Raw genomic sequence first — 27,925 nt, 5'->3', positions numbered from 1 at the left:
GGTAGTGCGACAAGCCTACCAGAACTGATGCCAGTTGATGACACCTTTCTAAATTTCCTCTTACAACTTAGTAATTTTAGCAGTTTTATCTTTTAATAGAAAGACATTATTTTGTTAGGTCATTGTTAACTAATTAATCATTTAAATTGGTAGGTTATCTGATGTTTGCATCTTTTTCCCCACTACATAAAGGGCCCTAAAATCTAGTTTTTCATCATCTGATAGATCTGATACCAATAGCAAAACTTTAGTGGGAGATTGTCTTATTTTTGGCCACCACTTCTCTTTACCTGTTTTAGGAAGTAGGTAAGACAAGTTCAGTCACTACTGAAGTAACTTGGTCCTGAAATGTCAGTCTCTTATGAAATCCTGATTTTACATCCTGCAATGATATATTTATTTTCAATTTAAGAAAAAATAATTTAGACAGAGTCCAACAAGTACATAATATTCCTGTGCCAATCCTTAGTTCTTCGGTAGTGCCTGTGTTTTTCTCAGAACTACATGAAAGCCTTATGCAGAGTGTTAGTATTTAAATAAACCTTACAGCTGCACGAGTCAGTGAGAAATCTTTATACAGGAGGGGACAATAGTTCCTGTATTATAATCTCTGCCTCCCTGTGTAGTGTAAGTGCATGAATCAGTTCAAGCTTAGAACTGCCCACCCCATAGCTGATGACATGGACTATGTGACACAGAGGTTGTAAGGGACATCAACAGGACCAATGAGAGAAGCAGGGGAGCATGTCCTCCTATGTCCAGCATCCTCCCAACATCATACAGAAGTCACTTACCAACCATGCAAACTCCAGCACCCTCATCACTGGACAGCTCCAGAGAACCACAGCCTCCTGCTCAGCTCCTCACCTCTTACTTCATAGACAGCATCTTGGGTACTGCACAGAGTCCAGGGGGCAAGAAGAGTCCTGGAGAGGATCTCACAAATGCTGGTGAGTAATAATCACCGGTATACATCACTGCTCTGTACTAAGCAAATTCATACTGTCCTAAAGATGCATATATAGTATATACTGAGTGCACAATATACAGCAGGGATGACAGAAGTAAAGAAACTTGAATCTGCAATAATACATTTTCTTATTTTAAGTAAAAAAAAAATGTAATAATCTTTAAAGCTTTTAGTTCACTCCTCAAGTGTATGACTCTAATATTAGCAATGCTATGATTTTATTATATTCATATAACATACAGGTTTGCTTACTGTAATTACTGTTTGGCCAGCTTTAAAAAGTCTTTCTCTATTACATTGTCTAAACCTTATGCTGCAGTTTGAAAAATTGTGAACCCTGGCCATGTACAAACCTAGGAACATTTCACCCTCTCTCCATATATACTTATTTTAAAGGATTGTTCAGAAAGTTCATATTATCTGTTATTTGTTTTATGCATATGGGATCACAAACAAAGGTCAAAAAGAGGGAATATTTACAAATAAGAAAAGGAAAGAAAATATATATTCATAGAAAGTGTCACAAACACAGGCAGTCATATATATCGAATGTGAAAAATGAGCAATCAGCTCACCTGTCCAGGTGCACAGCAAAATACTCCAGTAATAGCAACAGTCCAAACAATAGCCGGTACTCACATCTTCTTAAAATAATTGCTTTATTGATCTAGTAGTAGAAAAGGCACACAAAATGGTTGAACACAACAGCGCAAAAATTAAAAAGGCAGAAAAGAAATATCTGCTGCACTCCCAGGCAACATGTTTTAAACCGGCATGGTCCTTTGCCAAGACTTTGATATATATATCTATGTAGATATATATATATATATATATATATATATATAGGTATATATATTTGTAAACCAAAAAAATGACGTAGCACCAGCTTCAGAGTTATGGATAGGTTCCGGTCCACTGGTTGTAGCCCAAAAAAACAGAGAATATAAAAAGAAAGAAAGCAGGCGGCACTCAAAAATGGGAAAATATCAAAAGTCTAGTGAAACTTTTAATGAGCCATATGTGCAACAGACAACATTTCTTATCCACAGAGAATAAAAAATAAAAAAGGGAAAGAAAATATATATTTGTAATAAGTGCAGTCATCTACAACATACATTTGCGTATATATATATATATATATATATATATATATATATATATATATATATATATATATATATATAGGTGTGTGTGTATATTACAGAGTGATGGGAGCTTTAGTGTGCTGAGCCACAAGCTCTGGTATGTGTGTGTGTGTGTGTGTATAGACGCATAAATAGAAAGACAGAGATGGGTTACAAATTTTACATTTTCACTTCTATTGGAAATTTCTTAAGATACTGCTAAAATAATGTGAAAATTGGAAGAGTTCACAATCTTATTTTTTTTCTTTAGCCCACAAATGTGATTCCTCCCCTCCTGTGAAGATTTTATATAATACCACATCCCAAGTCCAAGAAAATATTGAAGAAAAATCATCATCCAAAGGGGCAAGTGAAATTGTTACTACAGGACATGGATCAAAGAACATCTGTAATGATCAAAATGGTGAAAAGAAAGAACAATTCGACCAAGAGCTGAATACTGGTTGTGAATTGTCAACAGGAACTGGAAAAAGGAAGCAGCGCCGCTACCGCACCACTTTCAGTAATCTCCAGCTAGAAGAATTAGAGAGGGCCTTCATGAAGTCACATTATCCAGATGTGTTCACCAGGTTATCACTTTAATCTTCTTGCTTTATATGCATTTCTGTAGGTTTTCTTCAAGACATGATTTGGATATATGTTTTGCTTTGCCCATTTTGAAAACATAAGAATGCTCAACAGAGAGGGGAGGATCGATTCGATTCATTGGACTCCAGTCCTTTGGCCAGGTCAGTAATCTGTGACTGGCGTTCTGGGAATCTCCTTACTTCCTGGCGTTCCCGGCTCCTCTTTTGATTAGACGGGCTGGTGCAAAGTTGTGTGTGCGTCACACCTCAATGATCACGCCATGCCGTTCAGTGGTCACAAATTACTGACCTCCCAATGGAGTGGAGTACTTCCAATTGATCCTCTCTTCTCTAATGCATAACACTCTTCTTGATGTAGGAAAACATCATGTCTTAAGCATGATGATATTGTGATACATTGAATATACTTTGCTAAAATTTTAAAGGGCAAGTCCAACCCCTTGGAGCTTTTTACCAAGATCTTATAGGTGGAAAATAAAAAACTGGGTAATACTCACCTTACCGATCCTCCATTGCTTCCTAGGTCCCTGTATACTGGCCTCTAGCAATGGTGCTTCAATATAGACATCAATGAGGTCACCACTGGTACCACAGACTGGCAGCATTGGTGCAATGTCCATTGCAATCTGGAGGCCAAGATACAGGGATCAGCAGAGAACCCAACAGTGTAACTCAGTAGTTATGCTTTACCTTAGTTTATGGTGATAAAATTCAAGAATGCAATGGTTCATGCATGAGACAAATCACCGGCTAAGGGCTGGTCATATTAGCTGAACCCATCGATAAAAGGGCTGAACTTTAGTTAGGACTATGTAGTGCACATAACTAGTGCGAGGAGCTGGACAGTTTTAAGCTGACTGCTTGTTTGTTGGTCTGATTTCACTTTTCTATTTAGGTAAGGAGTGGAGTTGTTTCCAACCAGATGATATTTTGTAGTGTTGTAAATAGCTTATAGGAATGATCTGATATATAGGCACTTGAAAAAGGTACTTTTACCATATAAAATGTAAACTGAGCATATCTGTTCACACATAAGGTGTAAGATGCTTACCAAAAATCGTACAGAAATTCTTCAAGGCGCTCATTTCACAGAATGCAAACCTCCCCATTTCCTTCTAGGTTATTATACATATTGTCAGTTAACCCCTTAATACCACATGTGTTTGGAACCTTACGGGGCATTATTTATTTATTTATTTTTCTTTCTTTTTTTTCACTATTGCATATGAAAAGCTATCGATATAACTGTATGGACTCCTGGGTTTGTTTGGGGAGATGCATTGAAATTTTTATTCGTATTATTTTAGGGTAAATATAATTTATTTAATCATTTTATATTAAATTATTTTATTTTTAATAGTTTGTTTTTTGGGGGATGGCTGATTTTTAATTTTATATGCACCAGTTTAAAGTGGAGATAATTTTTAATAACGCGCTTTGGTGTTCAATGTAAAAAGGAAAAAAAACACAATTTCTTTCATTATTTTTTATTATGCAGTTAAAATAACAAGTCTTTTATTATTTATGTTGCTTATATAGCGCTATCATATTCCACAGAGCTTTACAGACATTATCATTGCTGTCCCCATTGGGGCTCACAATCTAGGTTCCCTATCAGTATGTCTTTGGAGTGTAGGAGGAAACCCGGAGGAAACCCACACAAACACAGGGAGAACATACAAACTCCTTGCAGATGTTGACCTTGGTGGGATTTCAGCCCAGGACCCCAGTGCTGAAAGGCTGCAGTGCTAACCACTGAGCCACCGTGCTGCCTAAGTTAACTTTAACCAAGATGACTTTGTAGGAATATTGATATACCAAATAAGTATAGTTTTTAATGTATAACTTTAGTACTTTTGCAGAATATAAATATGTTTTACAGATAAATAGACATTTTTTTCAGCAACATAATCGTATTAGGGCCAGTTTCTTTTCAGAATGGGTTGGATCTTTTATTAGTACTAGTTTAGGGTACATATACTTTAGTGAATGATATATCGATGTGTAGATTTTAAAATTATTTTTTGCAAAATAACAAAAATTCAGTTATTGTTTTTTTTTTTTATGCTGTTTACTGTGTGGGATAAATAATAGTTGTAATGCACACGCCCGGGCTGAGCGGCGTGTGCGTGTGATTCCACTGGACCGTGCCGGAGAGTGAATGCCTGGAGGGGCGTAACTAGGTATTCTCCCGATCCGACCAGGGTCGCACGACGGCATACGACGCCAGTGCACCAAGGAGGAACCGAGCAGAGGGACCAGGTGCTACTCCAGGACAGACCCCGGACACGGCTGTTGACCCACACAGGGGAATACAGGAACAGACAGGTTAGGCTGGCACACAGACTGGTGGGTAAAGGCAGGCACGACTGGTATGCAGGCAGGCGGGTATGCAGGCAGGGGAGTACAGGCAAGCATGGCTAGAGTGCAGACAGGGAGGCGCTAGCAGGAAGGAACACAGGCGGGATAGGACCCAGTACACACTGGGACTCAGGAACAGAACCACAGATGTGGCGGACAAACACAGAAGAGTGAGGCCGCCCAGAGAGGCGAGCGAGAGCAGGGCAGGACGAGACCGCCTAGAGCGGCGAGCGAGAGCAGAGCAGGACGAGGCCGCCCGGAGCGGCGAGCAAGAGCAGAGCAGGACAAGGCCGCCTGGAGCAAGAGCAGAGCAGGACAAGGCCGCCTGGAGCGGCGAGCAAGAGCAGAGCAGGACGAGGCCGCCCGGAGCGGCGAGCAAGAGCAGAGCAGGACGAGGCCGCCCGGAGCGGCGAGCAAGAGCAGAGCAAGACAAGGCCGCCCGGAGCGGCGAGCAAGAGCAGAGCAAGACAAGGCCGCCCGGAGCAGTGAGCAAGAGCAGAGCAGGACAAGGCCGCCGCAGCGGTGAGCAAGAGCAGAGCAGGACAAGGCCGCCGGAGCGGTGAGCAAAGGCAGAGCAGGCTAGAACTGCCGGAGCAGTGAGCAAAGGCAGAGCAGGCTAGAACCGCCGGAGCGGTGAGCAAAGGCAGAGCAGGCTAGAACCGCCGGAGCGGTGAGCAAAGGCAGAGCAGGCTTGAACCACCGGAGCGGCGAGCAAAGGCAGAGCAGGCTAGAACCGTCGGAGCGGTGAGCAAGGCAGAGCAGGGGGGACAGGGCTCTGTTCACACGGAACAGACAGGAAGGGAAAGGCAGAACCAGATACACACAGGGTACTTGCAGTGAAGTAGCGAGTGGACCACAAACTCACAAACGGGAGTACAGTGACAATGAGCAGGAGTTAGGTACGAGTTCAGACTCTGCAGAAAAAGGAAAGGTACAGACATAGAGAAACACGGGAAAACAGGCTAGAAGAGTATACAGACAAGAACAGACACAGTAGCAAGATACAGGAGCGGGTCTAGGAATGCAGCCCCTAGAAGGCAGGAGGAACAGGCCAGGAGCGTGTTCAGACAGGACAGACTAGATACAGGAGCAGGTCTAGGAATGCAGCCCCTAGAAGGCGGGAGGAACAGGCTAGGAGCGTGTTCAGACAGGACAGACAGGATACAGGAGCGGCTCTAGGTATGCGGCCCCTAGAAGGCGAGACGAACAGGCAAGGAGCGTGTTCAGACAGGCCTGGAAATACAGCCTCCAGGATAGGCAGACAAGAGAACACAGAAGGGGACCTGGCACATTCAGAGTGAAAGACCACACTGAATGAAACACAATGCTCAGGCATGGGTTAATTGGAGCAGCTGGTTTAAATACCAGGTGACAGACAGCAATAGGCTGAGGACGCACAAGGGGTGTGCCTGCAGCAGGTACAAAAAGCAGGAAGTGATCGGGCGCCGCCCTTAAGCAGCAGCACACAGAAGCAAACAGACAGCATGGAGGGAAGCCAGAGAGACATTCTGGATTGGAGATCAAGTGCGCGCTCTTGCACAGTGGGAGATGGACCACTATGCAAGGACGCCGCCAGGTATGTTACAGTACCCCCCCCCCCCTTACGACCCCTCTTCTTCAGGCCTGCCAGAATGTTCCACAGGGAATTCGAGGGCCAATACTTCACTTCAAGGAGATCACTTCCACTGTCCACCGGAAAAACTGGTCTCCTCTGGGTAGCTAGGATGCTACCTCCCATCCAGCCACCCTTAGCAACAGACGAAATGGGTGGAGTACCAGGAACAGCACACAAGGAAGTCTCTCTCCATATATTTTCAGGTGGCACCCCAGAGGGTACAGGAGACAACTGGAAGTCCTCCACCGGGTTGGAGGGGAGCAGAGACTTGGGGGTAATCTCTGCTTCGAGGTACATCTTGTCAAGCTCACAGGAAGAAATAGACGGGTTATCAGGTACAGGGTGAGGAAAAGTCACTGTCTCTTTGTTATCTGGTGGTACCCCGGAGGATTCAGGAAACAAATGGAGGTCCTCCGCCGGGTCAGAAAAGTGCAGAGGCTCGGGGAAAACATCTGCTTCAGAGTATACTAGGTCGGACTCACTGGACGAAGCAGGCGAGGTATCGGGTGCCGAGTATAGGAAAGTCTCTGTCCATTCACCACCAGGTGGCACCCCGAAGGGTTCTGGAGACAACTGGAGGTCCTCTGCCTGGTCGGAGGGGTGTAGAGACTCGGGAGTAACCTCTGCTTCGGAGTACACTAGGTTGGACTCACTGGACAAAGCGAGCAAGGTATCAGGTACAGAGTATAGGAGAGTCTCTGTCCTTTCGCTACCAGGTAGCACCCCGAAGGGCTCAGGAGACAACTGGAGGTCCTCCGCCAGGTCGGAGGGGTGAAGAGACTCATGGGTAACCTCTGCTTTGGAGTACACTAGGTCAGACTCACTGGATGAAGCAGCTGGGGTATCAGGTACCGAGTATAGGAAAGTCTCTGTCCTTTCGCTACCAGGTAGCACCCCGAAGGGTTCTGGAGACAACTGGAGGTCCTCCGCCTGGTCGGAGGGGTGTAGAGACTCGGGGGTAACTATCACTTTGGGGTACCCATTGTCAGGCTCACAGGACGGAGCAGACAAAGTATCGAGTACCGGGTGTAGAGAAGTCTCTCTCCATTTGTCATCGAGTGGTATCCCGGAGGATTCAGGAGGCCACAGGGGGTCCTCCGCCAGGTAGTAGAGGTGCACAGACTCGGAGGTAATCACAGCTTCGGAGCATCCTTGGACATGCACACTGGTTAAAGTGGGTGAAGTATCTGATGCCGGGTGCAGGAAGTTCTCCTGTGTGGAGTCTGGATGGGCAGTAGTCTCTTCGGGCTGGAGAACTGGTGCACTACCCATGCACATTACCCGTTGGGGCTTCTCCGGGATACAGGAAGATGAAGCTTCAGTAGGGACTTCAAGGTTGGGGTTAGGAGGTCTCAGGGAGGACAGACCCTGGCGTGACGGCTTGCCTCTACGTCTAGCACGTCTGGACTGCCTCTTGAGGTTGGGAGAAGTATTCCGGAGAGCGTAGTCACCCTGTGAGGATTCTGGGTGGGCAGTAGTCTCATTGGGCTGGAGGACTATTGCGCTACCCACACACATTACCCATCGGGGCTGCTCCGGGATATTGGGAAGTGAAGCTTCAGCAGGAGCCTCCGGGTTAGGATCATCGAAGACCATTAGAAAGGCCACCAGGAAGGCCTGAAGGTCCAGGAGGATAGGATCCTGTGCTTCCCATAGGGGGTTGATCCATTCCAAGGCATCACCCATTAGGTAAGACATCATGAATCCCACCTTAACCCGATCGGTGGGAAAACAAAGAGGGTAGAACTTGAAGTGTAGCAAGCATTGCTCCACAAATGCACGACTCTGTCTTGGATCCCCATAGTACCGTGGCGGATCCGCAGGAACGAGTGCAGAAAGATCCATCTGGACGGGTGCGTAATTCGCCTGGAACTCAGCTAAAGAAAAAAAACTAAATATATATATATTTTTTATTTATTTATTTTTTTTTTTTTAATGCACGTATTCGCTGGAAAAACGTCTCAGAGAGCGAAGGCCGTGGGGCTCAACGGGAACCATGGCCTGAGCATGCTGTAATGCACACGCCAGGGCTGAGCGGCGTGTGCGTGTGATTCCACTGGACCGTGCCGGAGAGTGAATGCCTGGAGGGGCGTAACTAGGTATTCACCCGATCCGACCAGGGTCGCACGACGGCATACGACGCCAGTGCACCAAGGAGGAACCAAGCAGAGGGACCAGGTGCTACTCCAGGACAGACCCCGGACACGGCTGTTGACCCACACAGGGGAATACAGGAACAGACAGGTTAGGCTGGCACACAGACTGGTGGGTAAAGGCAGGCACGACTGGTATGCAGGCAGGTGGGTATGCAGGCAGGGGGGTACAGGCAAGCACGGCTAGAGTGCAGACAGGGAGGCGCTAGCAGGAAGGAACACAGGCGGGATAGGACCCAGTACACACTGGAACTCAGGAATAGAACCACAGATGTGGTGGACAAACACAGAAGAGTGAGGCCGCCCAGAGAGGCGAGCGAGAGCAGGGCAGGACGAGACCGCCTAGAGCGGCGAGCGAGAGCAGAGCAGGACGAGGCCGCCCGGAGCGGCGAGCAAGAGCAGAGCAGGACAAGGCCGCCCGGAGCAAGAGCAGAGCAGGACAAGGCCGCCTGGAGCGGCGAGCAAGAGCAGAGCAGGACAAGGCCGCCTGGAGCGGCGAGCAAGAGCAGAGCAGGACAAGGCCGCCCGGAGCGGTGAGCAAGAGCAGAGCAGGACGAGGCCGCCCGGAGCGGCGAGCAAGAGCAGAGCAAGACAAGGCCGCCCGGAGCAGCGAGCAAGAGCAGAGCAGGACAAGGCCGCCGGAGCGGTGAGCAAAGGCAGAGCTGGCTAGAACCGCCGGAGCGGTGAGCAAAGGCAGAGCAGGCTAGAACCGCCGGAGTGGTGAGCAAAGGCAGAGCAGGCTAGAACTGCCAGAGCGGTGAGCAAGGCAGAGCAGGGGGGACAGGGCTCTGTTCACACGGAACAGACAGAAAGGGAAAGGCAGAACCAGATACCCACAGGGTACTTGCAGTGAAGTAGCGAGTGGACCACAAACTCACAAACGGGAGTACAGTGACAACGAGCAGGAGTTAGGTACGAGTTCAGACTCTGCAGAAAAAGGAAAGGTACAGACATAGAGAAACACGGGAAAACAGGCTAGAAGAGTATACAGACAAGAACAGACACAGTAGCAAGATACAGGAGCGGGTCTAGGAATGCAGCCCCTAGAAGGCGGGAGGAACAGGCCAAGAGCGTGTTCAGACAGGACAGACTAGATACAGGAGTGGGTCTAGGAATGCAGCCCCTAGAAGGCGGGAGGAACAGGCTAGGAGCGTGTTCAGACAGGACAGACAGGATACAGGAGCGGGTCTAGGTATGCGGCCCCTAGAAGGCGAGACGAACAGGCAAGGAGTGTGTTCAGACAGGTCTGGAAATACAGCCTCCAGGATAGGCAGACAAGAGAACACAGAAGGGGACCTGGCACATTCAGAGTGAAAGACCACACTGAATGAAACACAATGCTCAGGCATGGGTTAATTGGAGCAGCTGGTTTAAATACCAGGTGACAGACAGCAATAGGCTGAGGACGCACAAGTGGTGTGCCTGCAGCAGGTACAAAAAGCAGGAAGTGATCGGGCGCCGCCCTTAAGCAGCAGCACACAGAAGCAAACAGACAGCATGGAGGGAAGCCAGAGAGACATTCTGGATTGGAGATCAAGTGCGCGCTCTTGCACAGTGGGAGATGGACCACTATGCAAGGACGCCGCCAGGTATGTTACAATAATTAACTATTATTCTACGGTGTGGGCCATTTATATGGATACACCTAAATTAAATGGGAATGGTTGGTGATATCAACTTCCTGTTTGTGGCACATTAGTATATTGGAGGGGGAAAGCTTTTCCAGATGGGTGGTGACCATGGCGGCCATTTTGAAGTCGGCCATTTTGGATCCAACTTTATTTTTTTCATGGTGGGCCATTTAGGTGTATAAATGGCCCACCCTGTACATGTCTTTTTAGTTGCCTTATGATATGATTATATATTTGTATGGCAAATTTTGAAAAAAAATTAAAGTAAATATTTTTTTGTGTGAAGTGGCACTTATTTTTATTTTTGTTCCTATAGGGAAGTTAAAATAATGGTTACTTTAATTGCCCTTTTTAATGCTTTGAAATACATGTTGTTGTATTTTGTTGTTTTTTTTTTACCCTTTCCCAACATTGGACACATACTGGTTCATCCAATGTCGAGTCCCCATGGACAGGATCTTAGCTCGCATCATACTCAGCAGATGCTGGCTGTGTTATGCAGCCAGCATCTGCCTCTAACCACAGTGAAAGGAGCTGGTTGTTGCTGTTAATTCCTTAAATGCTGCTGTCAATCTCTGACTGAGGGATTTATAGCCAGCAGTTCCCCACACTTAGACTATGTGCCCACGATGCAGAAATGAAGCAGAAAATTTCTGCAGCATTTCTGCATCTCCCTGGCAGAAAAAACGCATGCAGATTGTGCATGCGTTTTTCCTACAGAATACATGCGGAATACATGCGGATTCACATGCGTTTCCGCATGCAGATTGACAAGCACTTTCCAGGTGATTAGCATCACTTGGAAAGTGCTTGGCAACTAGGTCACACTATATAAATCCATGCAAACAGCATGGATTTATATAGTGTGACCGTAAAACAATGCTTAAAATAAAGCTATACTCACCCCCGATGCCCCGGCGTGTGCTGCAGTGCTCGTTCCTGTCTGGTTCCCGGCTGCCGGCATATCGCGAGACACAGCGGTGAAGGGCCTGCGGTCACATGACTGTGACGTCACCGAAGGTCCTTCAGCGCTGCCGGCATGCAGAGAAAGCCGTCGGACAGGTGAATATAAACTTTATTTATTATTTTATTCTTTTTTATTTATTATTTTATTCTTTTTTTCACAGGTACAATGGTACCCAGGTCTGGATGAGAGTCTCCTCTCCTCCAGAACTGGGTACCATCCGCACATAGAGACGCATAAAATCCACTTGTACAAATGTACAGACGCGCATTCTATGCGTCTCAATGCAAGTCAATGGCGGCGCTTCCGCAAAATTAATGAACATGCTGCGGATTTATTTGCGCTGCAGAAACGCTGCGGAAAAATCCGCAGCATGTGCATTGACATTGCGGAATGCCATTGGGGACCATGGGGTGCGGATTACCATGCGTTTTTGATACGTTTCCGCTGCGGAAATTCCGCAGCATAAACGCATGAAAAACGCATCGTGTGCACGCAGCCTTATAAGCCCAGCCGTGAAGGGATTGCGGTGTGCCGATGCTTTGCTATAGAAATTATAGGCCTGCTGAAAGCCCCCATGCCTTGTCATGATGGTGCTGCTGGGAAGGACCTCCTGTAGTTTTGCTTTATAGGAGACCATCATTTTTACTATATATTAGAATACTAACGAAATAAAAAATAAAAATATCTGTTTTATAGCTGCAGCCATAAAAGTCTGATCTATCAAAATATAAAAATAATTAACCTGATTGGTAAAAGCTTTAAAAAAGAAGAAAAACTTGAAATGACAGAATTTTAGTTTATTGGTGTTTCACCAAAAAATGCAATAAAAAACAATCAAAATTGTCACAGTAAAAATGTCAGCTCGCCATTCAGAAAACAAGCCCTCACATAGCTCTATCAATGTGAATTCAAAAAGGTATAGGTCTCAATTTCGGAAAATGTGGACACAAACAACATGGTTTTTTTTAGATTTTTTACAAACATCATAATTTTTTTCACCATATAAATAAAAAACTAAACATAAAAGTCTGCTACTGCCGTAATTGTACTGACATGTAGAATTAAATAGTAAGGCCACTTTTTACAGTACAATGAACGCCATAAAAAGAAAAAATGATAAGTTTGTAATTTCACAGCACTTGGAATTTTTTTCTCATTTTGCACTACATTGTAGGATAAAATGAGTGGTGTCATTCAAAACTACACCTACTCCCACAAAAAAAATATACAGCCAGGTTGATGGAGAAAAAAAGTTACGGCTCTTAGAAGTGGAGGAAAAAATGAGAGGGAAAATTGACTAGTTGGGAAAATGGTAAAGCATTAGTCTGTGTGCCCACAATTAATTTTTGGTGAGTTTTCAAAAACACGATAAAATCGCATGTAAAAACGCACTCAAAAGCGCAATGATAAAAATGCAAGTAACCTAGTTTATTTAATAGATGCAGAAAACGGGCAGCATCAAAACTCACCGAAAGCTCATCATTGGAACATAGCCTAAATGTCAGGCAGGCAGAGTTGTACAGCTAAAACAGGGTCTTGGGATCTGCAGATGTCCAAAGACAGATGGGGTGCTTGGAGGTATTTTAAACAGAAACCACTGCTTTTTTGGGAGTTTTTGGAGGAGTCTTTTTTTCCCAAAGAGTATCTTGAAGTAAGTGTGAGGAGTTTTTTAATCCTATTGTAAGAGGGGATTTTTTCGGAAGCCTTTTGATTTGACAGTGCCTAGTTTGGTACAGATTTCATGATGAGCCGCTTTACAGAAGTGACGTGCACTTTGTTGTTTTGCCAATAGTCATTTTTCAAACCCTGAAGTGGAAAAAAATGCTGATAAAACTCCTCCTGAGAAATAATATTGAAATGAATTCGAGTCTGCACATAGACTTACATTATGTTCACACTACTTTTTTTTCCGGAGGTCAACATCATCCATTTTTCAAGCAAAAGACACTTCAGGGATTGCTCCATGTCTCTGTCTCTTTTTTTGAATTTTGTTCCCCTGAATACTTTTTGGTTTTGAAGCTCTTTGTTAAAGTTTTTCTTACGCCGTTGTTTAGTTAACTTTTTTCAGCGTTATTTGGATGTCTTATTAACTACTTCTAATGTATTTTTAAAATCCATTAACCACTAAATAAAATGGGACCGTTCTTTGAGTCGAAAATGCTGAGAAGATGCTCAAAAAGACACCCAGGTGTGTTTTTTACTCTTTCCGTTGACTTATATAGTAAAGTATTGAGCACTGTCCTAGTGTAAAACGCCTTTTGAATGGACATCTCACTTCTTTTATGTAGAAAAGAATCTGGCACTGTAAAAATCAAAGAAAATCTTGAATTTTATTTAGTACAATGCAGAAAATCCAACGCCATTCTTGCAGTGACTTAGTACATTACCATTGCGCTTTGCGCCAATTGCAACTCCTCTCACTCCGGCCGCGTTGTGCATGTTTGAGAAAGGTCTGATCGACCGAAACGTCACATTTATATGCACAGCGTTACATTTATATGCACAATGTTACATTTATATGCACTGTGTTACATTTATATGCACAGCGTTACATTTATATGCACAGTGTTACATTTATATGCACAGTGTTGCATTTATATGCAGTGTTACATTTATATGCACAGTCTTACATTTATATGCACAGCGTTACATTTATATGCACAGTGTTACATTTATATGCACAATGTTACATTTATATGCGCAGTGTTACATTTATATGCGCAGTGTTACATTTATATGCACAGTGTTACATTTATATGCACAGCGTTACATTTATATGCACAGCGTTACATTTATATGCACAGTGTTACATTTATATGCACAGTGTTACATTTATATGCACAGCGTAACATTTATATGCACAGTGTTACATTTATATGCACAGTGTTACATTTATATGCACAGCGTAACATTTATATGCACAGTGTTACATTTATATGCACAGCGTAACATTTATATGCACAGTGTTACATTTATATGCACAGCGTAACATTTATATGCACAGTGTTACATTTATATGCAGTGTTACATTTATATGCACAGTGTTACATTTATATGCACAGCGTTACATTTATATGCACAGTGTTACATTTATATGCACAGTGTTGCATTTATATGCACAGTGTTGCATTTATATGCAGTGTTACATTTATATGCACAGTGTTACATTTATATGCACAGCGTTACATTTATATGCACAGTGTTACATTTATATGCACAGTGTTGCATTTATATGCACAGTGTTGCATTTATATGCACAGTGTTACATTTATATGCAGTGTTGCATTTATATGCAGTGTTACATTTATATGCACAGTGTTACATTTATATGCACAGCGTTACATTTATATGCACAGTGTTACATTTATATGCAGTGTTGCATTTATATGCAGTGTTACATTTATATGCACAGTGTTACATTTATATGCACAGCGTTACATTTATATGCACAGTGTTACATTTATATGCAGTGTTGCATTTATATGCAGTGTTACATTTATATGCACAGTGTTACATTTATATGCACAGCGTTACATTTATATGCACAGTGTTACATTTATATGCAGTGTTGCATTTATATGCAGTGTTACATTTATATGCACAGTGTTACATTTATATGCACAGCGTTACATTTATATGCACAGTGTTGCATTTATATGCAGTGTTACATTTATATGCACAGTGTTACATTTATATGCAGTGTTACATTTATATGCACAGTGTTACATTTATATGCACAGCGTTACATTTATATGCACAGTGTTACATTTATATGCACAGCGTTACATTTATATGCACAGTGTTACATTTATATGCACAGTGTTGCATTTATATGCACAGAGTTGGATTTTCTGGATTGTACTAAATAAAATTGAAGATTTTCTTTTTTGGAGAGCTGGAATCTTCTCTACGTATATTGCGGGATTGGACCCTTTCTGAGCACCCACCAGATTCAGGAGTGCCGTAGTTATCTGTACTTTATAATGTTACTTCTTTTAAACACATGGAGTATTTGAGAGCCTGAAGTTTTTTAAAAAATGCTCAAAAACCTGACTCAGTGGTTAGCAGTGTTGCTTTGCAGCCCTGGGGTTCTGGGTTTAAATTCCACCAAGGATGATACCTGCAAGTTTGTATGTTCTCCCCGTGTTTTCTCCGGGTTCTCCGGTTTCCTCCCACACTCCAAAGACATCCTGATAGGGAATGTAGATTGTGAGCCCCAATGGGGACAGTGCCCATAATGTCTGTGGAATTAATGGCGCTAAATAAGTGAATAAAATAAATAAATAGCAAAGATCCTTCATATTCTGATACAGAGTCTTTGGCTGTCAGCTTCACACTGACAAACATTACAGAAGATTTATGAAGAGATGAAGGAAACAATAGTATTCCAAGCTCTAGCATTTAGTTCTCTGTTCCCAGTTGAATGTGAAGCTTTAATGTACATTATCTTTAATTTACATTCATAGTACTTACCCCAGTATTTGTACTGATCTTGGGCCTCAGGCAATCAGTGATGTTTTCAAAATGTAAATTGAGAAGTCGATAATACAAGCAAAACCTGCGGTAATTATACATCCTATAAAATGATCATTTTCTAATACCTCGAGGAGTTTACATAACAGTTTCATATCACAAACAGATTTCATTATCAGATGCTGTGCTGGGAATTAAAGACGCTACGCTAGGGATTGTTTGGAGATAATAGCGGTTCTATTAAAGGGTTTATGCTATAATGAATCAACAGGTTTATTACAAATAAATAACATGAGACTATAGTCCTCAAATGTGCAATAGTATTATATGAAGCAGTAAGGGTGCTTAAATACCGATATTCAGCTTTCCTGAATCCCTAAGCCTGACAATAATGTATCTAAATATACGACCTACTGGGCCAATATAATAGCAAATATCAGCATGAGGACGGGGTGCTCAGAGGTCGTCCTCCACGGTGTGACATGTTTGCTGTTAATGCCAAACCATATCAGATCCAACAGGTTGAGGAAATATTTAGAATAGTGAAGAAACACTCTCCTCTCCCGGGTGACACCAATGTGTCAACCAGTTAAATTGTCAAGTATAGTTTTACTAAATACAGTATCTCATACAATATATTGCGCCACTATATGTCGGCCCTTTTCCCATTGAGAGGTCCCTAAACATAAACCACTTTCTTGATACTTGTAAAGCTACATTCACACTTCTGTTCTATACGTCCATATGCTGTCCGTGGTTTAGACGGACAATGCACGGACCCATAGAGTTTAATTGATCTATATGCACATTGGTTTTACAAATGGATCCATTTTGCAGATCAGTTTCAGCCATTAAAGTCTATGGAGATCCATTAAAATGAAGAAAGTCCAGCTCTTGAATTGTGAATGCATTTTATTCACATCAGTGACAATGACATCAGTAGCAGTGGCATCAACGCGTTTTGAGCTGAACTTTCTTCATTTTGGCTGCCTCCACGCTCTGACAGAGCGTCTTCAGTGGTCCGAACCACCAAGATATTATTAATAGTGATGAGCGCAAGTGCTCGTTACTCGAGTCAGCCGAGGGTGCATATTTCGCAGCTGTAAACAGCCACAGAACATGCAGGGATTGTCTGACATACATGGGCAATCCACGAATGTTTTGTGGCTGTCTAACAGCTGCGAAACATGCGGCCGCCGGGGACTCGAACATGCCACTCACACCAGCGATACTTGGTGCATACCAGAGCAAACTTGAGTAACGAGCACTTGCACTCATCACTAATTATCACCAGTGAGCTCGATAAATTGTTATTTAGATCCATTGAAAACAGATGAAAAATGGAAGACATGCTTTTTACTTCAGTCTTCATCCGCGTTTCATCCGTTAGAGTCAATGGATAAAAAAGATTCAGACATCATTTTACCAGCGTCAGTTTTTAAAAACTGATGAGAAAAAAAAACGGATGCAACATGGATGCAAAACAGATGATACATAATAGCAAAATAGTCCATTTTACATTGGTGAAAAAATGGAAACTTATGGTGTGTAAATAGAGGAATTAGCATAGCAAAAGAAACATTGAACTATATTGAGTCCTTAGTTTTACACCCTGAGACCCACAACAACATCCAAGAAACTCCACAAAACGCATAAACCATTACAGCTCTATTTTTAATATAAGTTCAAGTCATTCTAAAACATTTCTACAACCTATGATTTTGCAGATGAGAGATGGATTGTTTTATATTCGTTTACTATACGTAACAACATAAAAATGTAAGCATATTGAGGATACAAAAAGACGTTATGGATGTGCTGATCTGCTTAATCATTACATATTTGCTTTCACAGAGAGGACCTTGCTATGCGTCTGAACTTAACCGAAGCGAGAGTACAGGTATGTGCTAATAATATTGTCTAACATTAATTTTAATTAATATGTAAAAATAATCTTGAAAAAAAAAGTAAACATTTTCTTGTACCAGGAGGTACAGTTGTGCTCAAAAGTTTACATACCCGGCAGAATTTTTCCTTTCTTGCCCTTGTTTCAGAGAATATGAATGATAACAAAAAAACTTTTTCTCCACTCATGGTTATTGGTTGGGTGAAGCCAATTTTCCAGGCAGTTGTGGCCGAAATTTTTGTTGGTCTACCTGACTATGGTTTGGTTTTTACAGAGCACCTGATTTTCCATTTGTTAATCACAGTTTGAACGCTGCTGACTGGCATTATCAATTCCTTGGATATTTTTTTGTATCCCTTTCCTGTATTAAACAGTTCAACTACCTTTTCCCATAGATCCATTGACAATTCTTTTGCTTTCCCCATGACTCTCAATCCGCAAACATCAGTGAAAGGTGCAGTGGATGAAAGGTGCAAGAATCTGTCTAGATCCCAGAAACTCACTCAGCTTTTATGCCCACACACTGTTTACAAGCAAACAGGTCACAGGTGAGGATGTTACCTTTAGTAGCCATTCAAACCAATTTGTGTCAAATTCTGTGCATATTATCAGGCCAAAATCACCAGGGTATGTGAACTTTTGATCAGGGTTACTTGGATGTTTTTGGTTGTCATTAAGATTTAAAAAGAGAAAACACAGTAGTTTGACAATAAATAGCTTCCCCCAACTAATAACCATGAGTGGAGAAAAAGTTTTATTGCTATCATTCATATTCTCTGAAACAAGGCCAGGAAAGCAAAAATTCTGCCGGGGTATGTAAACTTTTGAGCACAACTGTATGTACAGTCCTGTATGTGTAATAAGAAATTCACAGTTGGCAAGATGCTAGATTTAGCGAGATTAAACGAGCTATTCACTTCTTTAAAAATTATGGCCCAGCCTTAGAATAGGCCATCAATATTACGTTAGTGGTGGTCCGACTCACAGTACCCCTGCGGCTAACATTCAGTTAAAATAGTTTTCATTTATTTAACCATTTATGGACACAGCAATTTTTTTTATCTGTATATTTCAAGAGAGGCATAACTTTTCTATCGATGTAATCATATAAGTGCTTGGGGTTTTCTTTTATAAGTTATATTTTTAATGACGCAATTTTGGGTGCTTATAATGTATGGAGGTAGGAATTAAAATAGACAACAACACCACAGTTGCTATCAGTTTTAAGTTTTTATACCGTTCCCCTGCAGTATTAATGACATGGTAACTTTATTTTCAGTATCAATACGATTACAACCATTTATATATTTTACCACTTTTGGACAATAAAAAAAAATGTAAAAAAAAATATTGTTTCATTGCCTTATTTTGATACCAGTAACTTTTTGTATTTTTCCATTTATTGTGTAAGGGCTTATTTTTTGGGGGGACAAGTTGTAGTTTTCGTACTTTTTTTTATAGTTTCAGTAACATTTTGGAGTACATTTGATTTTTCCACCATTCCTTTTTTTTCAGATTTCAGTTTTCAGATTTCAGTTTTAACCATACAAGATGTAGAACATTTTGTTTTAGAACGGGTCAATACATTTTAAGAATTGTATTTTTTTTTTTTTACATATTCAACAATTACTAAGTTGAGGGAGAGGGTTTGTGTTTTTCTTTTAATTTAGCTAGCTTTCTTTAGATCTGTTTTTCTTTCTAAGGGACTTCACGGTGTATTCACTTGATCCCTTTAACAATACAGTGTAACACTTCTGCAGTGTAGTATGTGCATTATATACAGTATAGTGCTTGGTGTCAAACACATAGTGCCAGCACCATGAATATATAGGACATTTTGAATCAGTGTGTTTTTTTCTACCATTACCTCCAAGTTCTAATCCATACATGTTTAAAATAAGCTCAAAATTTTGTGCTGATTCGTTTCTTTACATCTTTATTAGTTTTGAGCGCAAGTGCTCGTTACTTGAGTTTGCTGAGGGTGCTCGGGTATGCACCAAGTAGTGCGGGTGCTCGAATGACATGTTTGAGTCCCTGCGGCTGCATGTTTCACGGCTGTTAGACAGCCGCAAAACATGCGGGGATCGTCTGTGTTTGTCACGCAATCCCCGCATGTTTTATGGTTGTCTAACAGCTGCAAAACATGTCACTCAAGCACCTGCGATACTCGGTGGACACCCGAGCACCCTAGGCAACCTCGAGTAAAGAGTACTTGTGCTCATCATTAATCTTTATAGCAGTTGGAGCTTTATATTCTGATTAGCCTCCAGCAGGGGGAGCTTAGGAGATAAGTGCATACTTTTAATACATGGCACTCAATAATAAAACAGTTTGCAATTCACTACGTATTCTCTCTGCAATAGTTAACTACAGCAAACCAGAAGATTATTTCTATTATCTATATCTGTGTGGGGGGCTCAGTACTCGGTATCAGAATAAACTGAGCCCCTAATGCAATAAAAATATTAGTAAGCATACAATTTTTATCTTAAACTTGACACTGTGTGGTTTAGATATTTATTATAAAGTGTAGCTATAAATATAGAAAAACACTAAATAAATATAGAAGCAATTGTCACCAATATACTTTATAGCATCATCGCATTATAGAGTGCTTGGGCTTTGAGTGACATCATATATACTTTTAGACATTTTACAGGTGCAGTTTTGTATTACTTTTTTGCTCCATTTTAGGTTTGGTTCCAAAATCGAAGAGCAAAATGGAGAAAACGTGAGAAGTCAGACCTCCTTGGGGGTGTCCCTACCTTCCCCATTAGACCCCCTCTGGGTCTGTATCTTGATCTGCCTTTAAATTCCAGTCACCTTATTGACCCATTATGGAGAACAGTCCCTCTTTCAGCAGTGACATCACCATCTGTCAGCTCGGCCTTCACCACATCACACCAGGGCTCTCTGAATATGAATCACATGTCATTGACATCACTTCTTCGCAATCCTGTCATTACACCTTACTTTGGAAGGTAAAGACATTTACAATAAGGATTTATTATGTAGCATACTTTAGGCATCTTAAGCTTTGGAAGACCAATTAGTTTTTTTTACTTTACTCCTGAAGTGGTGCCACTAACGTAAGTTCCCTTCCCCTAGTACTATACTTACCAGCCGTCGTCTTCTGCTGTTCCTGGCGCCGCTCCGGTTGGTCTCCAGCAGGTTGTGATCCCTCCTGTGTTTGCTGGGCGTTCTGGAAGTCACAACTCAGTGTAATTCTATGAGAGGCAGAACAAGACCAGAACGAGGCTGTCATAGAATTACAATGAAAGCTTGTGATCGTTATTTCTGACTTCCAGTCAGTCAGAAGATGGGGACGCAGGACCAAAACGGCACTGGGAAGAGCTGAAGACAGCAGCTGGTAAGTATAAGACTAGGGTCAGGGAATTTAGATTAGTGGAACTACTCCAGCACTGAAATAAAAAAAAACACTAGATTGGTGCTTTGTGGTGGTTATTCACGATTTGGCAGGAGCAGCCAACCATCCAATGTGTATGTAGATGCCTCGAAATATGATGTTGGGGGGTACAATGATCAGGTATGTTGGATTTTTACGTGTAAACATGTATTATGGGGGCAAAGGGACCAGTGCGGTTTCTAAGTTCATTCACAAAAAGATGATAGCAAATTATAGTGGTGTTACATTGTTTAGGATAGTGAAAGAGTTTGACTGGTGAGGGTCTAGGGCTGAAAATGTACCTACCATGTAAGTTAATTTAACACCTTAAAGGGGTTGTCCGTTCCCAATCGATAAGTCTGCACTCTATATATCAGTTTTATGAATCCCCCCAGTGCATGTACTGTGAGCTGCAAGGTTTCTCCGGTTTCTGACCCAGGACCGGAGGGTATGTATGAGTTATACATACTTCCGGTCAGAACCCGTCCAGTTGGCGCAGCCTCAGCTCTATACAAGTGTATGGAACGAGGTCGCGCCACTGGCCGGGAGTATGTACAACTCATACATATCCTCCATTCCCGGGTCTGAAACCAGCGAATCCCCGCAGCACACAGTGCATGCACTGAGAGGATTCATAAGTCTGCAGTCACACAGAGTGACTGCAGACTTATCAATTTGGAGTGGACAACCCCTTGAAGGTCCAGGCAATTTTTTTTTCCTTTGTTCCTCCCCTTCTTCTAAGAGTCATAACTTTTAAAAAAAATTCTGTCATCATAGCCTCGTAAGGTCTTTTTTTTTTGTGAGACAAGTCGTAGTTTTGAATGACAACACTCATGTCACCATACTGTATACTGAAAAATGAGAAGAAAATTCCAAGTAGAGTGAAATGGTGAAAAAAATGCAATTTTGGATTTTGTTTTTCTGATGTTTATTCTGTGGTAGAAATGACCGAGGAACATGATTCTTCAGGTCAGTAGGATTACAATGATACCAAATTTGCATAGATTTTTTTTTATTTCACAGTTGAAAAAAAATGTAGAAGTTTGTAAAAATCATTTTGGGGGTTGTGTCGCCGTAAAGTTTTATATCCCATCAATTCGAGTTGTATGAGGGATTATTTTTGTGGGGTGAGCTAACAGCTTTAATGATACCTATTTGGGGTCTTTACAACATTTTAATCGATTTTAGTACATTTTTTAGGGAGAGCTGGTGAGAAAAAAAATGCAATTTTGGCGTTTTTTTTTTTTTTATTGTTTTTATTTTGTTACTGTTATTATTGTATGGGTTTAATTAACTTTATATTGTGATACACAGTACCGTACGTTTATGGACGCTTAATTCCAACTAAGTTTAGTTTATTAATTCCCTTATTTTCAATCGAGAAAATGTGGTCAGTTTCAAATGTTTTATTTTATTTTTTTTAATTTTTGACTTTCTTCTTTCGCTCCTTTGGCGGTTTTGAACCTGCAATTGTCCAAGCATTTATACTATATACTGCAATATCAAAGTATTGAATTATATAGTGAAATTGCGGGCTCCTACTAAACTGGGCCTTTAGCATAGCCGCGTGTGGAGAGAGCTCAACTCCACAGGCTCCTCCACACATGGGAACCCCTGCAATGATGTATAGGTATGCCATATTGTATTAAGGGGGTAAAATAAGGTGTTAAAATTTTGTTTTCTGATACAGAACTCCAAATCCCTTGCTTGCCTTCATACCTTTAAATGATAAAAAATCTTTCTGCCTCTATCCACCACTAGAGGGAGCTCACTACACAGGGGTTTATAGTTGCAGCTCCTATTAAAGCACCACTCCAACTTTTTTTTCTCAGTGCTGGAGTGGTGCTTTTAACCTAAGGTCCTTTCCCCTACTCCTATACTCACTTCCTGCCGTCTTCACCTTTCATCCACGCCACTCCGGTCTTGTGGCACCATCTTTTGACCGCAACAACTTCTGAATGACAGAAGTCAGAGATAACGGTCGCAAGCTTTCAATGCAAGTTTATCACAGCCAGAACGAAGCCCTCATAGACTTACATTGAAAAGTAACCCCCGGCTCGCTCCAGCAAGCACTGGAGCGATCCGGCAGATCACAATCTGCTGAAGACCAACAGGAGCGACAACGACACAAGGTGAAGACAGCGGTGCGTATAAGAGTGCAGACAGAAACCTTAGATTAGTGGCTCCACTCCAGCGCTGCAATAAAAATTTCTGGAGTGGTGCTGTATATTCGCAATCAGTAAACTTTTCATAGTGGCCAAAGAAATAGTTTAAGTATTCAACAATATTTTTTGCTAAGGAACCAAGAAGTCCTTTCTTTCTCCTCCAAGTGAGCCCCTGGTAAATCTGCCTGTTTCTTATGTGAATTTCAGGTTTCTCAGTGTTCTTAACCCATTGGTCACCAGTGCACCTCCTCTGCTTCTGAAAAGTCCATCTTCTGCTTCAGACTCTGAACTTCCTTCACTAAGTGACGCAGCTGGAGGAGACTGGAAATCGTTGTCAACTGTGGGAGCTCTGAGACTTATTCCAAAGGAACATGCTGAACAAGCGGCTCCTGTTAATTTGATTTCAAGTTTTTCCAGTGTCAATAAAGATCTATGCTGATAGATATGAAAACACACGACGGCTGCATCGCCATAGAGAAGATTACAGTGCACCTCCCATAATAAAATTCCTTTCCATAAATCAATGTTATAAGCAAAGATAATAAACTTTTTAATATATTTTATTAGAGATAAAAATGTATCTTTATCCACTTATGATGTTTCTCCCCATCTCCTAAACTTTATTCACTCTAAGTTCACTAGTTCCAGAAAGTAGACAGCTTTTCAGCTTTACTGAGAGATCAGATTGCATGCTGCCCATAGAAGTGTATGAAGATGGTAAGGGGTATAGGAAGCAGGAGCAAAGTGAAAGCGAGGCAGACACAAAGAGACGGCGCTGCTGCTAACTAGTAAGTGTTTTATCCCATGCCAGTGCCAGATTCACAGCTACACTGCTCAGTACTGCTGTACTCCACACTGCTGCTTCTGGGTGTGGTACAGAGAGATATGCAGCAAGATGTCCTCTTCTCTGTGTGTACAGTGTATGGGAAATATCATAGCCACTGGTGCACTGCACCACCATTTATTTCCTCTAGACACTACATAGACTAAATCTGATATAATCTGATTTCTCAGTGAAGCTGAAAATGCCTTTTCCAGAGAAATTACCAGTGAATTATGAGTGAATTATCAGTTTAGGAGACCCGAAAGAAAGTAGACTTGCAAGTAAAAGAGGGCATTTTTTTCTAATAAGAAATATTATAAACTTTTGTATTTTCACTTGTACTATTGATTTATTAAAAATGGTTTTATTAGTGAAAGTGCATGGTAGCCAAAACTTCTCAAACATTTTTTCTTAAATTTAGGCCCTGATTTATCATGGCCAGCATTGTTTACGTCAGTCTTTATGATGGGGAGCATAGGAGTCAAAGGTGCCTGATTCATTAAAGGGAATCTGTCAGCAGTTTTTTTGCTATGTAATCTGACAACAGAATGATGTAAGAGCAGAGACCCTGATTTCAGTGATGTATCACTTAGTTTACTGGGTGCAGCACTTATGATATTGCTACAGTTTTCTCTGCTGCAGATATAGCAGAGCTCAGAGTGCTGAGCTGTGTATAACTCCGCCTACTGATTGACAGCTTTTATGTACACTTTATAGTGACAGAGAGCTGCTAATCAGTGCTGGTGGCCTGGTTGGACCAGGAGACATGAGACACCTAGTCTTTTAGGGTTAATCTCCTTCTGATAAAACACTGATTATATTGAAACAGCAAAACACAGCCAAATAAGTGACACATCACTGTAATCAGGGTATCTACTCCTACATGATGCTGCTCTCATATTACATAACAAAAACTGCTGATAGATTTTATTTAAGAGGTGCAATCCTCTTAATGAATCAGGCATGTCTTAAAAGTGGTGTGCACCTACATGTGCCTCGCCTCAAATTTTACTCTAGTCAGAGACTCCAGTCAGGGACTAGAGTAAGATTTTTGGCATAAAGAGCACTACAGCTCATCATGACTTAGACATTGCTCTGCACTGTCTTGCCCCAGCTCTGCCCATTTTGGTGGGGCCGGACGAAACTGGTGTGAAAATACCAAAAGTTGCACATTTTTTGCACACCCTCGCGTTCCACAAGAAATGTGTGACTTTTCAAAGCGTTTTAAGTAGATTTTTGTTGTAAACACTTTCATGAATTGAGGCGGTACTTTTTACTAGTTGCTCCAGTGCTTGTATATATAGCCACTTTTCATCTGATGACTGCCACGCTGCAATCTGGTGTTTGACCAACAGAACATCTTGATGCTCAAAATGCAATTAGCGACTTGCACCTACCGATGTGTTAGCCATTTTATAACTACATCTATTTTGTAACTATATACTGTACATAGCTAGGATTAGTATAATTATCAGTATAATACATTGTGTAGATTGTGTAGATTGTGTTATATATACTTCTTCTAAAAAAATTAATAAAAAATAAAATAAAATAAAATGACAGCAATATAATGACAGACACGTAACAGAAAAAAAGAGACCATGCATGGTGGTCAGCGTACCAGTATCTTGCACTACACACATCTCTTGTGTGACTGGCACATTATAGAAGCCTTATCTGCATGCATTTATAATAAATAGCAATGGATGATAGGTGTGTGAGTATTTGTTCTTCCGTGCTAGGGTTCGTGCAGATGACCGTATTTTCTGACCAAGTGCGATCTGACAAAACATTGAATCATACTCGGACCAATGTTACAACCCCTGGCAAAAATTATGGAATCACCAGGCTTGGAGGATGTTCATTCAGTTGTTTAATGCTGTTGAAAAAAAGAAGATCACAGACATGGCACAAAACTAAAGTCATTTCAAATGGCAACTTTAGGGCTTTAAGTAACACTAAAAGAAATCAAGATAAAAAATGTGGTACTCAGTAAGGGTGATTTTTTTTCAGATCAAGCAAAGGGAAAAATTATGGAAACACTCAATTCTGAGGAAAAAATTATGGAATCATGAAAAACAAACACACAAAAGAACACTACAATACATCACTAGTATTTTGTTGCACCACCTCTGGCTTTAATAACAGCTTGCAGTCTCTGAGGCATGGACTTAATGAGTGACAAACAGTACTCTTCATCAATCTGGCTCCAACTTTCTCTGATTGCTGTTGCCAGATCAGCTTTGCAGGTTGGAGCCTTGTCATGGACCATTTTCTTCAACTTCCACCAAAGATTTTCAAATGGATTGAGATCCGGACTATTTGCAGGCCATGACATTGACCTTATGTGTCTTCTGTCAAGGAATGTTTTCACAGTTTTTGCTCTATGGCAGGATACTTTATCATCTTGAAAAATGATATTATCATCCCCAAACATTCTTTCAATTGATGGGATAAAAAAGCTGTCCAAAATATCAATGTAAACTTGGGCATTTATTGAAGATGTAATGACAGCCATCACCCCAGTGCCTTTACTAGACAAGCAGCCCCATATCATCAATGACTGTGGAAATTTGCATGTTCTCTTCATGCAGTCATCTTTATAAAACTCATTGGAACGCCACCAAACAAAAAGTTCCAGCATCATCACCTTGCCCAATGCAGATTCGCGATTCATCACTGAATATGACTTTCACCCAGTCCTCCACAGTCCACGATTGCTTTTCCTCAGCCCATTGTAACCTTGTTTTTTTCTGTTTAGGTGTTAATGATGGCTTTTGTTTAGCTTTTCTGTATGTAAATCCCATTTCCTTTAGGCGGTTTCTTACAGTTCGGTCACAGACATTGACTCCAGTTTCCTCCCATTCGTTCCTCATTTGTTATGTTGCGTATTTCCTGTTTGGGAGACATATTGCTTTAAGTTTCCGGTCTTGACGCTTTGATGTCTTCCTTGGTCTACCAGTATGTTTGCCTTTAACAACCTTCCCACGTTGTTTGTATTTGGTCCAGATTTTAGACACAGCTGACTGTGAACAACCAACATCTTTTGCAACATTGCGTGATGATTTACCTTCTTTTAAGAGTTTGATAATCCTCTCCTTTGTTTCAATTGACATCTCTCGTGTTGGAGCCATGATTCATGTCAGTCCACGTGGTGCAACAGCTCTCCAAGGTGTGATCACTCCTTTTTAGATGCAGACTAACGAGCAGATCTAATTTGATGCAGGTGTTAGTTTTGGAAATTAAAATTTACACGATGATTCCATAATTTTTTCCTCATAATTGAGTGATTCCACAATTTTTTCCCTCTGCTTGGTCTGAAAAAAATTACCCTTACTGAGTACCACATTTTTTATCTTGATTTCTTTTAGTGTTTCTTAAAGCCATAAAGTTGCCATTTGAAATGACTTTAGTTTTGTGCCATGTCTGTGAACTGCTTTTTTCAACAACGTTAAACAACTGAATGAACATCCTCCGAGCCCGGTGATTCCATAATTTTTGCCAGGGGTTGTATTCTAAGGAGCCGTGCACATGTCCGATTCTTTCCTCAGACCGAGACTGTCGGAGGAAAATATATCAACTTGCATGATTTGCATCTGTAAATTGTATCACACTTGGCCATTCAAGTTAATGGGTCCTTGAAAAAAATGGGACCGCATGCAGATGATGTCCGAGTGGAGTCCGATTTTCACAGACTGACAGAATGGAGAAGATGGAGACATT

General features: G+C 41.6%; 1 protein-coding gene across 1 annotated transcript; it reads left to right on the top strand.

Moving 5' to 3' along the window:
- The first annotated feature begins 659 nt into the window (after positions 1–659).
- On the top strand, positions 660–26,058 carry ESX1 (ESX homeobox 1). The gene is made up of 5 exons (XM_073637905.1): positions 660–950; positions 2,366–2,684; positions 17,757–17,802; positions 20,503–20,789; positions 23,587–26,058. Exons 1-5 carry the CDS (start codon positions 755–757, stop codon positions 23,816–23,818), a joined length of 1,080 nt encoding a protein of 359 aa, XP_073494006.1. The 5' UTR covers positions 660–754; the 3' UTR covers positions 23,819–26,058.
- The last annotated feature ends 1,867 nt before the right edge of the window (positions 26,059–27,925 follow it).

The sequence above is a fragment of the Phyllobates terribilis genome, unplaced genomic scaffold, assembly GCF_046119375.1.
Source record: "Phyllobates terribilis strain yellow unplaced genomic scaffold, ASM4611937v1 Scaffold_7__3_contigs__length_470593459, whole genome shotgun sequence".
Classification (NCBI taxonomy): Eukaryota; Metazoa; Chordata; class Amphibia; order Anura; family Dendrobatidae; genus Phyllobates; species Phyllobates terribilis.
Note: the sequence above shows the minus strand (reverse complement) of the source record. Positions and strands in the feature narration are given on the sequence as shown.